This window comes from Danio rerio, chromosome 18, assembly GCF_049306965.1.
Source record: "Danio rerio strain Tuebingen ecotype United States chromosome 18, GRCz12tu, whole genome shotgun sequence".
In the NCBI taxonomy this organism is placed as follows: domain Eukaryota; kingdom Metazoa; phylum Chordata; class Actinopteri; order Cypriniformes; family Danionidae; genus Danio; species Danio rerio.
Window position 1 is genome coordinate 28,498,008 of NC_133193.1, and position 17,414 is coordinate 28,515,421.

At 35.0% G+C, this 17,414-nt stretch overlaps 1 protein-coding gene across 4 annotated transcripts in view; it reads left to right on the top strand.

Moving 5' to 3' along the window:
• pik3c2a (phosphatidylinositol-4-phosphate 3-kinase, catalytic subunit type 2 alpha) overlaps positions 1–14,251 on the top strand; it is a 72,112-nt gene extending 57,861 nt beyond the window's left edge. For 2 of the 4 annotated variants that reach the window (XM_073930347.1, XM_073930346.1), the window contains exons 21-34: positions 1,123–1,215; positions 1,631–1,760; positions 2,944–3,080; positions 4,780–4,949; positions 5,038–5,194; positions 5,413–5,522; positions 7,018–7,225; positions 7,394–7,518; positions 7,609–7,726; positions 8,363–8,444; positions 9,404–9,513; positions 9,592–9,717; positions 13,154–13,373; positions 13,667–14,251. In XM_073930347.1, the coding sequence (XP_073786448.1) occupies positions 1,123–1,215; positions 1,631–1,760; positions 2,944–3,080; positions 4,780–4,949; positions 5,038–5,194; positions 5,413–5,522; positions 7,018–7,225; positions 7,394–7,518; positions 7,609–7,726; positions 8,363–8,444; positions 9,404–9,513; positions 9,592–9,717; positions 13,154–13,336 (1,749 nt within the window). In that variant the 3' untranslated portion in view covers positions 13,337–13,373; positions 13,667–14,251. Of the gene's footprint in view, positions 1–1,122; positions 1,216–1,630; positions 1,761–2,943; positions 3,081–4,779; positions 4,950–5,037; positions 5,195–5,412; positions 5,523–7,017; positions 7,226–7,393; positions 7,519–7,608; positions 7,727–8,362; positions 8,445–9,403; positions 9,514–9,591; positions 9,718–13,153 lie in introns of all 4 variants that reach the window. The other 2 variants (XM_068214908.2, XM_021467822.3) reach the window with 1 other exon arrangement.
• The last annotated feature ends 3,163 nt before the right edge of the window (positions 14,252–17,414 follow it).

Genomic DNA, 17,414 nt, shown 5'->3' on the forward strand with positions numbered 1-17,414 from the left:
AGGCCTAGGCTACTATAATAAAGAAAATCTGCTCTAAAAGTAAAACTAAATAAATTAAATACTCATGACACATGAAAGTGTAAAGACAGCAGACCACAACAAATCTGAAAAGTTATTTTGTATCATATTTAACAAACTACGAGTTTTATGTAATTTTGCTCATGGATAATTGAATATTAATCAAATGATGTCATGACTCTGGCTGATGGCTGTGCCGTCAACCAATCATTTACATTGCTGATCATAGATAGATCTGTCCTATACAACACACGCAGTGATCTCAGATCAGTTGATCCAGACATTTTTATCTGATTCGCAAACTTGTTTGAAAAACCAAATAAGCCAGAGATCAGTTATCAAAATTAAGAGATCCAGGATCTGTCAAATCCTCTTGGATCATTTAAGAGAGGTTCGAAGAACGGACCCTGATGTTGGTAAAAAATATCCAAAGATACAAATAAAACAAAACAAACAAAAACTCTGAAAACTTTAGTTATGGGAAATAACACACAACTACACTCATATCCAGAACGTTAATTTTGATTAAACATTTTTATTAAACCTATGTTTTTAATAAGTAACTAGATCAGAACATTTGAGAAACGTCAGTGCAGTTTATGTTGTAGAACAAACATTCAACTACCGTTCAAGTTATGTTTAACTGAGACTTTTGTATTACTCATTAACTGAAAGCTCCCATTATAAAAGCCTATAAAGAAAATCTCAAGGAAACTCATTCTTTCTAAATTTACATAATTTCTGCACAACTCTTATAGTGTTCAGGAAATGTTTATTGGTTCTCAAGATCCACACAGCTAGGAGGCTGAATTCTCTAGTTCTCATGCCAGATTGTGTTCCGCTTTGCTGAGAAACATTCACATGTGATTCACTTCCATATTATCCTTGCTCACTCCCCCTCTCTTCCTGTTTCAGATATAGCGATCTGCACAGTCAGCGAAGCCTTAACGGTGTCTCTGAACTCCTTTTCTTTCAGTCAGGGCTGCCTTTATTTTCAAAGACCCTCTGTGTTACCATGTTGAATCCGAAAATCTGAATCTAAAACCCTCAGGCTGATGCTTTTGTAATGTGGTTCTTGTTTTCATTCCTTTGCTTTGAAACTAGGTCTGCTCCTTTTTCAATTCCAACGCTGTACCTCTAAAGATCGCACTGGTTAACGCAGATCCGCTGGGAGATGAGATTAACGTCATGTTTAAGGTGTGTTAAAGGTCCTCTGTAGGTAGAATGGACTATTATGTTAGTTTGACAGTAGTTACACAGCATTTGGGTTATTTGTATATTAATTGCTATGGTGGGATCATCTATTAAACTCAAACTCTAAACATGCATGATTGACTGAAGTTTTGAAAGTAGGCCGCTCTGAAAAAAATATATAGAAAAGAAAAAATATTTAAATCCTCATCTCATGAGCATGCCCTCTAGTGGTTTTATCAGTAGTGTAAACACAAACATTAAGAGAAAAAGTATTATGACTATTATAGTATTATATGAAAATGGTATTATGTCTTTTGACAGTAATTTCTGCTTCGTCATTTTAGAAATTCTTTCTTTTAGTTTTTTTGATGAATGCTTGATCTCTCACCAACTCAATCTTTATATATCTGTGTTTTAGGTTGGAGAAGACCTGCGGCAGGACATGTTGGCACTACAGATGATTCGGATTATGGATCGGATCTGGCTTCAGGAAGGACTCGACCTGCGTATTGTTAACTTTAAATGCATCTCTACTGGGAAAGATAAAGGTATGTTCCACTCTACCAAATTTACATTTGACAACTAGGATACATTCATTCATTCATTTTCTTTTCGGCTTAGTCCCTTTATTAATCTGGGTTCGCCACAGCGGAATGAACCACCAACTTATCCAGCATATGTTTTACGCAGCGGATGCCCTTCCAGCTGCAACCCATTTCTGAGAAACATTTCTACACACTCATTCACACTCATACACTACGGACAATTTAGCCTACTTAATTCACCTGTACCACATGTCTTTGGACTGTGGGGGAAACCGGAGCACAAGTAGGATACAATTGTTATATATTTAAATACTAAAATAATTTACAGTACACGATTTTGGAGGTCAGTAGGAATTTTGTTTATCTGCTGGAAGCTGCATTTATTTGCATTTATAATATGACAAAATATTAATTTAACATAAGTTTTCTGTTTATTTCCATTCAAATATAAATATATCATTTATTTACTAAAGCTTTGTCACCAGAAATTATACTTGATTTCAGCGTCATACAAGGGTGTGGAATTGGCCTGGTCGGAGGGACTTTTGGAGCATGAGACGGGATTATTATTTGTATTAAGTGTTTATTTTATATTATTAGTTGATTTATACAAGTTTTTAAAAGCGCTAAACAGAATTTGTGCTGTTTAATGCATGTACTAGGGATGTATGTCCCCACCAATATCAAGAACAAATTAACACCATCGCCGTCATATGATCTTTCAGAAATATGTGGATTTGATGTTTAAGAAACTTTAATAATGAATAATGTTCAAGGATTTCCTTATTTTATCTTATGATTTCTTATTAAATAGAAACAGTATTTGAATAGCATTTACACTCACTTTTTAAAAATTGGTGGCATTTTTCTTTTTAGATGATTAGTCTCTTGCTAATTTTTAAATGTTTGCTTAACTTTGTTTAGGGTTTGTTGTATCATTTTAGTATCTTGTATGCATGTTGTGTTGATTTGTATTGAAAGCGCTTTGAGAAACTAACTTTTATAGGGGCTATATGAAATAAATGTATTATTGTAGGTAAACCTCACTCCCATGACCTCTAAAGGCACTCTAGAGAATGTTGATAACAGGCATGCAAACATAATTATGAGTTTTTGATGAAATATGAACATGATAGGTTAATTTATTTCTCATATTATGGGTTCTTTTTTTTGTTAATTGACGCAGGCATGGTGGAGTTGGTACCATCTTCTGAAACGCTGAGAAAGATTCAGGTGGAGTATGGAGTGACGGGTTCCTTCAAGGACAAACCTCTTGCTGAGTGGCTTCGCAAGTATAACCCTGCTGAGGATGAGTATGAGAAGGTACATTTAAACGTTTTAGACTGCATAATAATCCATTGGTATCTTTAGTCAGATCACTTCATTAGGTTCACCTGTTTAATGCAAATCTAGTCAATCACATGGCAGCAGTTCTGTTGCTTTAGCCATGTAGACGTAATCAAGATTATCATCTGAAGCTCAAAGAGAACATGGGAATGAGGAAGAAAGGTGATTTAAGTGATTTTAAATGTGACAGTTGTTGATGCCTGATGGGCTGGTTTGAGTGAGTATTTTACAAACTCTGCTAATCTGCTGGAGTTTTCATGCACAGCCATTTCTGGGGTTTACAGAGAATGGTCAAAAAAAGCTAATTATACAGTGAGCCTCAGTTCTGTTTGCTCTGTTGATGTTAGAGGTCAAAAAAGAATGGCCAGGCTTCTTCAAACTGATAGAAAATCAGGCTAAAATCTATACTCCTCATCAAAATTGAATGATGAAGATTTGAAAAAGGTTTCTTGGTCTGAAAAGTTCACATTATTCAAATGGCTCCACACTATTGTTGCACCCAAAATTAAATACTTTCATACTCTAAAATACGGTATGCGAGTCGAGTAGTATGTCCAAATTCGTAGTATTCGAAAAACTGAATGTGAGAAATACCCAAATGACCTACTTCCGGCAAGATTCTGGAATGCGCATCCAATGGAAGCTAGACTATCCCATGATTCACTGCAAGAGAATTGAGAATGGAAGTGAAGCATCGAAACTAATGCGGGTAGATCACATGATAATGACTAATGACGGGATCGTGGCTCATGTAGTATGTCCGGATTTCATTCATGCTCACATTTATACTATAGAGAATGTACTTTTCTAACGGTTATGTAGTAAATTTAAATTCAAATGTAGTACCGACTCGAGTAGTAGGCGATTTCAGACACAGCCTATTACTGAAATGTAATGCTTTGCAATGGTTTTGTATTGTTTTAGTTAGCTTCTCCAAAATAACCACAGAAGGACTACATTTCTAACTTTCCTTTTTGCCATCAATTGTAAATTTTAAAAAAATCAATAAAACCCTAATTTAAAGTCAAATAATAAAAAAATGATATTGATATTTACAATTGCATACAAAAATGTTAACCCACTTTCTAAAATTACAGTGAGCAACTCACCAATAGGGATTTTTTGTTCATTATTAAGTACTGTTTATTTACCATACGATAGTCAAAATTTGTAGTGAAAGCGAAAAACATATTTAAAATTGTTCTAGACAAGAATGGTTGTTCAATAATTATAGGACAAATTAGATGAAAGGATTAGATCCACTTCAAATGTTGACTAAGTTATTGTACATTTTTAGAGGTTTATTAATGTATACTTCGACAAATATATATTAATTACTCAGACTAGTTGGTTACATTTTGCTTTGTTGCATCAGTCTTTTGCGTTTGGTAGACTGCTAATTCAATAATTATGTAACCTACTGCATCTTAGCGTGAGAAATTCAAGGTGTGAGCATGTGAACTGCTTGAAATGTGTGCATCTTGTGGTTAATGTGTCTTGAGAACCCTGAAATTATCGGTTGATTTTTATTTTTTCTTGAACTATTCTATTAAGGCAATTCTTAAAACCTAACCGGGTTGAACTAGGTACTGCCAAGGTGAACATAATCAAGTGGCCGATGAGTGTTATGTGCTGTAGAAATGGTATTTGAAACTTAATCAAAATCTTTTTTCAGGCGTCTGAGAATTTTATCTACACCTGTGCTGGATGCTGTGTGGCCACTTACATCCTCGGCATCTGCGATCGTCACAACGACAACATCATGCTGCGCTCCACTGGCCACATGTTCCACATAGACTTCGGGAAGTTCCTGGGTCACGCACAAATGATTGGGAGTTTTAAAAGGTGAATGAGAAGTTACAGTATTTAAAAATACGGCACATTATGTAGCATCTTTTAGTTTTATTAATTGTATCGTAATTGTTTCCTATAGGGACCGAGCACCGTTTGTCTTAACCTCTGACATGGCTTATGTCATCAATGGAGGCGAAAGACCCACTAGTCGCTTTCAGCTGTTCGTTGACCTTTGCTCGCAAGCCTACAACCTGATCCGCAAACACTCCAACCTCTTCCTCAACCTGCTATCTCTGGTAATATACTGCACCACACTCCAAACAAACCAGTCATTCATGTGTCATCGTAGGCTCTTGTGTCAACACGAATGCTCAATGTGTAAACATTCTCCTTGTGTATGATTCCTAACACGTTATTGCACAACTAATGACAGGAAGCCGTTTGCTCAGTTTTGTCATTCATGACTGTTCCTGCTGACCTGTTTATTGATTAGTTTTGCTAATGTTTTTCACAGATGACACAATCAGGTTTACCCGAGCTGACCGGAGTCCAAGATTTGAAGTATGTGTATGATGCTCTTCAGCCTCAGACTACAGATGCAGAGGCTACCATTTTCTTCACAAGGTAGATTCCTACTAAGATAAAGTAGAATTATGCTCTTTTTATAGAACTTTTTTGCGACTTACAGTGATCGTTCACCCACAAATTAATATTCCATTATCATTTTGCTCACCCTTCACTCGTTCTAAACCACTATGAGGTCCCGTTTACAATAAAACGTTTTAGTTTTGAAACCATCCATCCATTTTGAAACCATCCATCCACACTACACCGGAGTTTTTGAGCCCTAAATGCTGAGCATTTTGAAAACACTGAAGAGGCTGTTTTTGTTTTAAAACGCTGCTGCACCGTCTCAGTGTGGATGGAGGAAAAAAGAGACATCTTCAAATGGATTAGGGCTTTTTCTCAATATAAAGTACACAAAGTTCAGTCTTGCATCCTACTGTTGTAAGTTCAGAGATCGCAAGTTTATAACAAACTCCCGAGGATGTAAGGAAGCGTCGGTGGGTAAATCCTCAAATATAATGGCAGTACTTTTATAATGTCATTAACCATGGCTACATTTCACTTATCTTAACAATAAAATGAAAACATGACTTAAAGCACTGTTTCTTTTAATTTTTATATTAACAGCTTAAACATAACAGACAGAAAAAATGTTAAGGCATCATGTACATATTTATATGACCGTCATCTTCACTGTATGCAAATTTATAACAAAACGGAGCCTGATGACTGCATCCTTTCATTGTCATTGAAAAAAATGAAACATTGGGCTCACTGTGTGGTTTTGGCAATATGTGCTTAATGTCAGGCTATATGCACACAATATCAGTGTACGTGGTCGTGGTGGTTACAGAAATTTATAGGTTTATTAACTTATACACTCAGCCAAAATATTTACAAGTCAGCTAATAGATTTAAAAGACAGACTCGTTAGACTACACAAGATGAATTATACATCACGTTAAACAGCTTTAGAGAGATGAGATGCAACCGCAGATTCGGGATGGACTGGCTGACGTTCGACTGCTCTCAGCCAGGCAGGTGTGCTCAGAGCTCCCGCTGACTGCTTGTAGCTCGGATGCAAGAATACACTGAAGCAGCTTTCAGGGCATGCCAGAGTGCATGTATGGTCATGTGATTCATGATGTGTTTTCAACGGTGTAGTGTAGACTAAGAGCTGTTAAGAAATGCTAGATGAAACGCCAGCGTGGACGCGGATCGTATTCATTCTAAAACGCCGTTTTAAAACTTAAACGTATTGGTGTAAACAGGGCCTGAGTTTCTGTCTTCTGTTGAGCATGAAAAGAATGTTGGAAAGCAGCAGCCATTGAATTCCATAGTATTTTTTGGTTCCTACTATGGATGTCAGTGGCTGCTGCTTTCCAACATTCTTCAGAATATCTTGTTTTGTGCTCAACAGAAGAAAGAAATGGAAAGTTCAGAACCACTGGAGCAAGTGGGTGTGAATCTAAATGATATACATTTTACAGTATACTATATGTCAGTCTTTAGATGGGTTTAAAAATATCTGTCTCTCCGTTTTTCATTGTAGGTTGATTGAATCCAGTCTGGGCAGTGTGGCTACAAAGTTTAATTTCTTTATCCACAATCTGGCTCAGTTGCGTTTCTCTGGCCTTCCCTCCAATGATGAACCCATCCTGTCGTTTGCTCCTCGGACATACACTATGAAGCAAGACGGCAAGATTCGGGACGCCTCTGTGTTTTCATTTCAAAAGAGATATAACCCAGACAAGCACTATGTAAGCACATCTAAATTCTAGTATAGTACTAAATAAAACATTCTTAAAAAATATACATTTTGTGATGTGCAATGTATATTTTCTTACAACTCAGTGTGTAATAAACGCTTAACATGTTCAAACAATTAATAAAAATTCACCTGATTTCTTATGTTTTTTTGTTTTTAGACGTATGTCATTCGGATTCTAAGGGAAGGTCAGAGCGAGCCACAGTTTGTTTTCCGCACATTTGATGAGTTTCAGGAATTGCACAACAAATTGACCATCCTTTTTCAGTTGTGGAAGCTGCCAGGGTATGTAAATTTACCATTTGTGCCAGATTCATCAAATACTGCTAGATTTGTCAAATACTCTGTCTTCCTAAGAATATTCTTCTTTTATAGGTTTCCCAGTAAGATGGTGCTGGGACGCACACACATCAAGGATGTGGCATCCAAGAGAAAGGTTGAATTGAATAGTTATGTGCACAATCTGATGAGGAGTTCAACAGAGGTCGCCCAGGTGGGTATTTGGTAGGGCCAGACAGAATTTGTGGACATTTTTTGCTATTTCTGCAGAGACTTTTGTAAAAAAAATCTGCAGATTTATGCGGAATGTTTTAGGGAGTATCATAACTAAAAGCGTATAAAAAAAATATTACTACAGAAATGAATATAAAAACTGAATAAATATATATTTACACACATTTACAGAAGTAAATTAATAGACTCAATGATTGGCTAAAATCTGCATATTTCTGCATGTGCAGATTCCATATGGGTCTAGTAATCGGATGTTTAATTTAATATTAAGTGAAATAAAACTGTTTACGCTTTGTCAGTGTTACATTTGTACATTTTTGCTTTTTATGAAAACATGTTGCTTTATTACTTTTTATTTAAATGTTTTCATGTATTATCACTGGTCAGCATTTTTTTTCTTCTTTTTTTGGTACAAATATATTACTATTTTTAGGATTAATTATTAAATAAAGTTAGAAAAACTATTTATTTTAAACAGTTTTCATAACTATGCAAATGAAAAAAATATCTAAAAAAATGTACATAATGAAATGATTAATAATTAAATGTTAATTCAGTTATTAATTTAATATACAAATATTATTATATTATCTAATCAAAAATGTTTATTTCTTAGTGTGATCTGATCTACACCTTCTTCCACCCTATCGCAAGAGATGACAAGACTGAAGGGGTTGATACCCTATCAAAAACTCCAGGTATGTACACCAAGTCTTAGTTGAAGTTACTCAGGTCATCTGTTCAAGGCATAGTTCAAACAAATATTTAAATTCAGTCATTACTTTGTGCTATTTAATGCTTAATCATGACTAACTAAATACAAAATGAGTTTGTATTAATGAGATATGTTCGTAATTTATTTATAAATATTTGGTGTAAGTAATAGAAGTATGAAAAAATATTCCAAGCAATGCATGGTTAGTTGCATTTATTTTATTGAATTAATTGCACACTATGTATTGTTAATTGTTTTTGAAATTATATGAGTTTTGTTGAAAAACAAGCTATTAGCACTGTGGTTCACTTTTTCTCACCCAGAAACAGCAAAGAAGCGCATTGCCTTTACATTAAAAAAACCCTGGGTTGTAATGGCCAAAAAATCCTCCCAAAATGTGTCCAAGTAATTCCATCACAGAGTTAAATATTTTTTTTTTATGCCAAACAGTCGAAAAATGAATGTGACAACTTGCTGCTACAGTGAACACAACGGATATGTTTACCTCAGAGAAGAAGGTTTTTTGTGTGTGTGTGTGTCTAATTTCTATTTTTTCTGTTGTCTCACAACCTGTGTGCTTTTTTCAGGGTGAGTCAGAGTGAAATGTGGTGCAAAAAAAGTGAAAAGTTTAGATTAATACTTTATGATAACATATACTGTATATATGTTAATCTATTTATTTATCATTTATTATTATTTTTTATTATATATGTTTTAGAAAGCTTATTGGTTGTTGATATTCTGTCATTATATGGATTAGCACATCACATCATTGAAGCAGTGTGGGTAAACAATGACTGAATTTGATTGATTATTATTATTTTAATGTTTTTTTTAAAGCTTTTCTTTAAACACATTTGATATTTTGGTTATTTTAAAATTTAATTTTCATTTGTTTTCTGTCATAAAATTTACAATAAAATTTTGTTTTTTGTTTTTCAGACATGCCTCCAGTGAGTCCCACCACAGGCCGTGTGGAGGGTGAGGTGAAGCTGTCAGTGTCCTACAGAAACAGCACACTTTTCATCATGGTCATGCACATTAAAGACCTGGTGAGAAATAGCACAAGCTTCTGTCTTCAAGAAGACTCTAGTTTCCAAAATCTCATCTGTTCTTCTCCCTAAAACCAGATGTCCAATGACGGAGCAGACCCAAACCCTTATGTGAAAACATACCTTCTCCCAGACCCCCACAAAACTTCCAAACGCAAAACAAAGATTGCGAGGAAGACAAGGAACCCAACATTTAATGAAATGGTAAGCTAACCTACCTTATTTCCTCATGTTCATGGTTAACGTGCTTTGAATATTTCAGTGTCAAAAGGATTGCACTTAGCAATTCAAAAAGTGGATTTGCTCTTTCTTAATTCCAAAATGGAATTCCTTGTGAGCGTACATGCAAAAAAAAAAAAAAATAAGGAAATACAAAATAATGTTTAAATGAGAACAATTAATTATTAAATATTATACATTACATGGATTTTCTCAACAGAATTTACTATTCATATATATTTACTATTCACAAATTTTCACTGTGTGTCTAATAATATTTTTGCTTCTGGAGAAAGTCTTATTTGTTTTATTTCGGCTAGAATAAAAGCAGTTTTTAATTTTGTAAAAAACATTTTAGGGACAAAATTATTAGCCCCTTTAAGCTATTTTTTTTTTTTCGATAATCTACAGAACAAACCATCGTTATCCAATAACTTGCCTAATTACCCTAACCTGCCTAGTTAACCTAATTAACTTGGTTATTCCTTTAAATGTCACTTTAAGCTGTATAAAAGTGTCTTGAAATATTTAGTCAAATATTATTAACTGTCATCATGGCAAAGATTTAAATCTAATAAATCAGTTATTAGAAATAAGTTATTAAAACTATTATGATTAGAAATGTATTGAAAGAATCTGCTCTCTGTCAAACAAAAATTGGCGACAAAAAATAAACAGGGGGGCTAATAATTCAGACTTCAACTGTATATATAACTTATCAGAAGAAAACCTCAAACTTCGGAAATAATTTTACATTAACTATATATTAGATATTTTTTAACATTGGTAGAATATAAAGTTAGAGTAAAAAATGCCTCAATGCAACCATATAAATATAACTAATTCAAATAATTTTTTACAATATAATATAATTAGAGAAAACCCAATTATTGGCAACACAGCCTGAAATTATAAAACCAACAGAAATTACAATGGGATTTATTATAACCACATTTATTATGAACCCTAAAAACCCTGAAAGTGTTAATTTAAACAGAAAACTATGTTTATCATTTCACAGAAATATAAATCTGTACACTATGCAGTTTTGTTTGCTTGCTATTAATTTGCAGTTTAAGCAACTTTTGAATATACAGTAAGCTGCAGCACGATGATAATAAAAAAAGTTGTTTATATTCCAGAAAATACAGTATTGGATCATTGTAGTCCTTAAAAGGCTCCTATTTTATCCCTTTTACAAGATGTAAGATAAGCCTTTGGTGTCTCCAGAATGTGTCTAATGTTTCGACTCACAAAAACATCAGATTATTTTCAGAATATGCCCATTTTAACCTCAAAATAAACTGTAGTTTTACTGTTTTTACGTTATTACAAACATGCGCTGTTTTAAAAACTTTTTAAACTAGTCAAACTCATCATAACGTGCAGCTGATCACAGAGAGTTGGAACAGATCTTTTTGATCCAGTTTCTGTACAAACCCTGTTTATAGGGTTGGGTACCGAAACCCAGTGCTATTATAGCACCGCTACCTTGGTAACCGGTATGTACTGGATCAAATCAGCATATGAATTTCGGTGCCTAATTTCGGTGCTGGGACAAAGACGTAAGAAGCATCAAACGGGTGCATGAAAGGCACACATAGGCGTTGTGTCACACCATCACTAAACATTTAATTCCAAACAACTTTGACGAATACTGACAGTCGATATCAGGCAATTGTTATTGTTGCTTAGACGCACGCAACGCGCGCAGTACAGCGCATTCAGCCTGGTTTTCGATGAGCGAGACTGACACACTTCAGATCAACACGCATGAGCATGTTCATCAAATTTGCTCAAAATAAGCATTCTAAAGCGTATTTTACAAGCAAGGATTCAGACACAGCAATGTGCTCTACAAAAGTTGTGTGTAAGGGGGAAACATGTCAAACTTAATGACACATTTGAGGGCTCAAATGCAGAGGAATGCCTCTCTCGCGTGCTCTAGGTGTCACGTGCAATTGCTCCCTTGGGCATGCGCTCCCTCTGCTTTCTTATCTTCCCCATGTTGACAGTGCATAACATTTTACTAGTTATTTTACAAAACAATTATATTCAGACAAAGTCCCTTTAAGTATCTTATAGTCTTTTATTAAGATTAAAGTGTAATTTAGACTTATGCCTAGTTCAGACTGCGTGATTTTAGCCCCGATTTTGGCTCGCCGACAGGTTTTGAGAAATCGCCGACAAATGCCTGAAATCACAGGCAAATCGCTGCTCGTGCACGTGAGTGACAATCACACAGTATGAACGATCAAAGACGCGATCTGAGAGAATCGCCGATGAGTCGCCGATGCCTGTGAGATATTTGGCGTGCTAAATATCTGGAGCTGTCGGCGATTCAAATCATGCCGTGTGAATTGAGTTTTGACTGAAAATAACATCAGCCATCGCCTACAGCCAATGAGAGAGCAGCATTCACTTGAGTGTGCGTGTGTGTATACCTGCTGCAGGCCAGCGGGAGGCTGGGGAGAAGTTAAAAGCGCTCTTTTTCGGTTTATTTGGACCCACGAAATGGAGGAAAAACTAGTGGAGGTTTGACAGGACTCAGGAGGAACCGTGTCTGTTTGACGTTTTATACAGAAAGAAATTAGTTTATTATCAACTTAAGTTGGGGAGAAATGGCTAATTCCCTTTAAACCCAGGTGAGCAAACATGTACATGTTCTACCCCATTAAAGGCTTCTTTCTCATTATGTAGTTAATGACAAAAGAAATACTACGTGTTTTTGGCTGTGAGACGTAGTTTGGACGAAGTTGTCGGCGATTCTCCCTATAGTAAAATAAAATACGTGGCCCCTGCCCGCCCCCCACGGGTTAGTAGTAAGCTAATGTAATTTCATAATGCAAATCTTAAATTTATGCTAACCAACAAATGATCAAGGGAAATGTATTAATGTAATTTAAATATATAAAATATGAATTGATGTTTACTTTAAACTTTAATCATATTGTTCTATTAAAATTATTTTTTAAAAGATTTTGTCAAATAAAAGATTTTTGTAGAGTCATCCACCATCATTTTGTGGCTAAAAAGTATCAGTTAAGGCACCGTTTTGGCACCGGTATTGTTTTAAAAGTATTTATTTAGCACCGGCATCGGAAAAAAAAAAAAAAAAAAAAAACAATACCCAACCCTACATGTTTATACATGTTACTATGGAGACCTGTCAGTCAATTCATTGGGCGGGGGAAACTGCTCTCCTATGTCACGTTGTGGCGGGCCTCATAGTCACTGGGATTTGGATTCTAGTTTAACAACAGGAAATGTAAAAAAGAAACTTGTTGTGTTTGTATGACTCTAATATGACAGTGTACACACTACACCTACACACAGTTCTGTCCAAACAGCTTCCATTGAGTTGATTTTGCATCATAGGTGACCTTTAAAACTGAAGTTCCACTTCTGTCTCTTTCTGCAGCTGGTGTATAGCGGTTACAGTAAGGAAACACTGAAGCAAAGGGAACTTCAACTCAGTGTGCTCAGTGCCGAGTCTCTGCGAGAGAACTGCTATTTGGGAGGAATAACCCTCTGCCTTAAAGACTTTGACCTCAGCCGAGAGACAGTCAAGTGGTACAAACTCACCACGGTGCCCTACTTCTAGATCCGGCCATCCCTCTACACCAGTCTGCCCTGAAAAGGTGACATTACTGCAACAAGTGCCCTTAAAGGACCACTCGCATACCCTCATAACCCCCTTCTCTTTCTCTATCTTTTTCTATGACACTAATCAAGGCTGAGTCCTTGTTGAAAGAATCAATCCACATAACTATGTGTGTGTTTAAAATCGACATTCGTGTTCTGTACATTTGGACCAAACGGCTCACTTAAAGAAGAGTTTATATTATTATAATTATTCTATTATTATATAAGATATATATAGAGAGACTGACGCTTGTATTTTTAAAACTGCTCATTTTTACACTTTCTACAGATGCATTTAACGGTTTTGAGGAATGAATAGGAGCACGGCAGATCTCACTGTGCTTTTGATATCGTGCCAAATGAACTTAACAAACTCAAGACCACTTTCCTTTTAGGGAACAATAACAGGGTGCCTTCACAAGCTCTCCTTTCAGTTTCACTCTTCCCAGTCCTTTTGAGGTTTAAAACGAGCCCCTGTTTTGTAAGATAATGTAGTATTTGAGTGGAATCGAAATTAAGCTGTTTTTTTAATGGCACTCATCAATTTGTATAACAAACTGTCTATGAAAAGGGAAATTAAAAAGTGGCTAAAAGCTACTGCCAGAGCTCAGTTAATCGTAATCGATGAGTTTACCAGAAGGCTTTTAAAAATTAATAATAAATACAAAAGATGTACAAGATTGTCTTCACTCACTCCACAAATAGTGACTTGATTCACTGTTTTATGTTAAAAAAGATGAAAAAACGTTTTGAATGGATATTAACATGGCCAGTTATTTATTGGTTATCTTTAACCTGACCGAATCAATGTTTGCTGTAATTCTGTCTTTCTCTCTCTTAAGGAAAATTAAATGTTTTTTTGACACCTGTAAAATTGTTTTTGTTCTCAAGTTTCTTTAGTGAAGATGTGTACTGTAACCAGCAGAGGGCAGTCATGACACACAAAACTAATTCCTGCACGCACACACTTTTACATTGAGCTGAATCCAGCTTTATTTTATTTTGCGACCTGTGAATTCCAGTGTTGATTTGGTATCATTTATATACTGTTATCGCATTTATTAATATTTAAAAATGATGTCAGAACTGAGACCTTGATCCATACAAGTTTTAGATATTAAAGTTTCAGTATTAAAGTTCAAAACCTTATATTTCATTAATTCAGTCCTTTATTCATATATTTTTTTGTCACTAAAATTAATAAATTAATAATGTATTACCACAACTAATTATATTATATTATTATATAATATTATATATTATATTGTTATATTATATATTATTATATTATATATTGTTGTTATATATTGTTAATTATATTATGTTATGTATTATTATATTATGTTATATTATATTATATATTATTATATTATATTGTGTGAATTCTGGTGTTGATTTAGTATTATCTATTTACTATTTAGATTTGATTTTAGGGGAAAAAAATAATATAGGAGTGAATAATTACAATAATTATTATAAGTAAGTACCAGTAATGTAACTTTGATATACTTACTGGTACTTACGTACCTCTGGGTATATGCACACAGACTTTTAATTTCAGTCCGCCTGCCCAAGGGCTTCCGATGAACTGTCATCCCATACAAAATCGCTGCATTTGATCTGATTTCTTTAAAAAACGGCGATCCTCACTGCCTTGCTGACATATGATATAAAGTAGGTATCAGACCAAACAAGAAGCACTGCATTAAATTCTATTTTTCTACGCCATGTCTTTTAAAATATGGTAATGTATTTTTATTATTATATTTATTATTGTAGCCTGCTGCTAATGATGGCACCTGCATTTAAACTTTCTTTCATCTCTTTTTATGCTTTAACAACCAAATGGTTGCATAGCGGATTATATTTAAATTACATTACAAAATCCATGCTGTAAAAGGAACCTTATGAAATTGTAAATAGTCACATACATTTTTTAACAGAAGTTGGCTGAAAAACACTAGCTGTGCATATAGCCCATTATTATTGTAATTATTCAGTCCTATATTTAGTTTTTTTTCTCCTTGAAATCAGTTCATTATTAATTTTGTGTTAATTTATTTGTTAATAACAAAAACATTATATAAACATAATGTAGTATATAACAATATTATATGTTATATTTTGTTATAATAATGTTACCATTTTTGTGAAATGTTTAAAGTTTTCATTATTTATTCCATCTTTATTTCAAACAATGATTCAAATGATTTGCTGTTGTTTTAAGTAACAACATAGCTTAATTTTTTAGCAGTAAAAACTGTGGGAAAGTTTAGAGATACTGATTTAATTCCATCTGCTTCCACTCAGATGACTGTATCAGTACATCAGAAGTCAATGGTCACCAATACACCAGTCAGAATATCTTCATTTATTTCATACAGGTTTAATTTAACTCCGTGGGTAAGTGGCGGATTCAATTTTTATGTTTGGTTGAACTACTGTAAAGCTTTTGACCCTCACATAATAATGATTTCTGCTGAGCTGGTGTCTGTGTGAACATTAGCATTCATTAGAGGTGTGACACAGGTGCTTTATCATTAGCAGTAAAAAGTGAAATGTCAAAAAGGCCTGACCTCAGATCTGCCAGCGTTTCTGTTGCGCCTCATTAAACAGGCTGTTGCTGAGAGAAAGCATCTGCAGGAAAACAGAAAAGCTGTCCTGCCAATGCACAAATTTGCTTAGTCTCCAAGGTGAGAGCTCATTGATGAACAAGTATGCATGATTCAACAGGAGTTCAACATTTTGCATATTTCAGGATTAGAATAGATTAATTCTGTCAGTTTACACACTTTGTAGGTTGCTGGTGTCTTAAAAAATAGTTCACCCAAAAATGTAAAGTTCCCGTGAAGTTAAATGTGCGTCTCTCTATTCGATGTTTGACGTAATTTCAAGTGAAACATGAAGAGAGGGTGTAACATAGAGCATCTCTTTTTAAAAACCATCTAATAGCATCACAGCTCTGCCAGTGAGAGTGCTTGATCAAGCACATCAACTGAAAAGCAAAAGAATGTGGAGCATATCTGATACTAGAGAGCATTTTATTGGTCAAGATTTGATGAAAAAAAAATAAGTATGAGGTGGCATGAAAAAAAAAATTGTTGATCCATTTAGGCGGAAGTGACCAACGGGAGGCTTTGAATGTTTATCCACAGCCATATCACTCTGCAGCCCAAGACTGGTTACTCATTGAAGCTAAGCAGGGCTGAGCCTGGTTAGTACCTGGACCACATGGGTAAACTAGGTTGCTGTGGTGTTAGTGAGGGCAGCAGGGTGCTCTCATCTATGGTCTAATGCCCCAGTATAATGAAGGGGACACTATACTGTCAGTGAGCGTATCTTTCGGATGAGACGTTAAAGCAAGGTCCTGACCCTCTGAGTTCAGTAAAAATCCCATGGCACTTCTCGTGTTCTGGCCAAATTCTCCCCATCAGCCCTTACTGATCATGGCCTCCAAATCATCCCCATTCACTGAAATGGCTCTATCACCTATAGCTGGTGTGTGCTGAGCGCACTGGCGCCGTTGTCCTGTGGCTGGCATCGCATCATCTAAGTGGATGCTACACACTGGTGGTGGAGAGACCCCCCTCATGATTGTAAATCGCTTTGGGTGTATGGCCATACACAATAACTGTGCTATATAAATACACATTACATTCATATCAGGTTCATATCTTCTAAATGCAGATTTTGGAACACACTAGCTTATCGATATTCTTAAAACTAACATACTGATAGATTTGAAGTATATAAGAGTTTAGATGCGAAAACCTTTAAATGCCAGTTAAATGCCAGTTAAAGAATAAGTTATTTTCCTGTTCTTTAAAGTGAAATTTCTCAACATAAACAAATGAAGTTGAAAAAAATTTCATTTAGAGGTTTTTGCGTCTGAACATTTAAGTTAACATCCATAATTTAGTCACCAGGCATCTCGTATATGACTTTTTTCTGTCAGTTGAGCACAGTCAGAGTATTATACATATTTATTTAGGCTTTTTCATACTGTATGTTGGGTGGCTTTTAATTTTAAAGCTTCC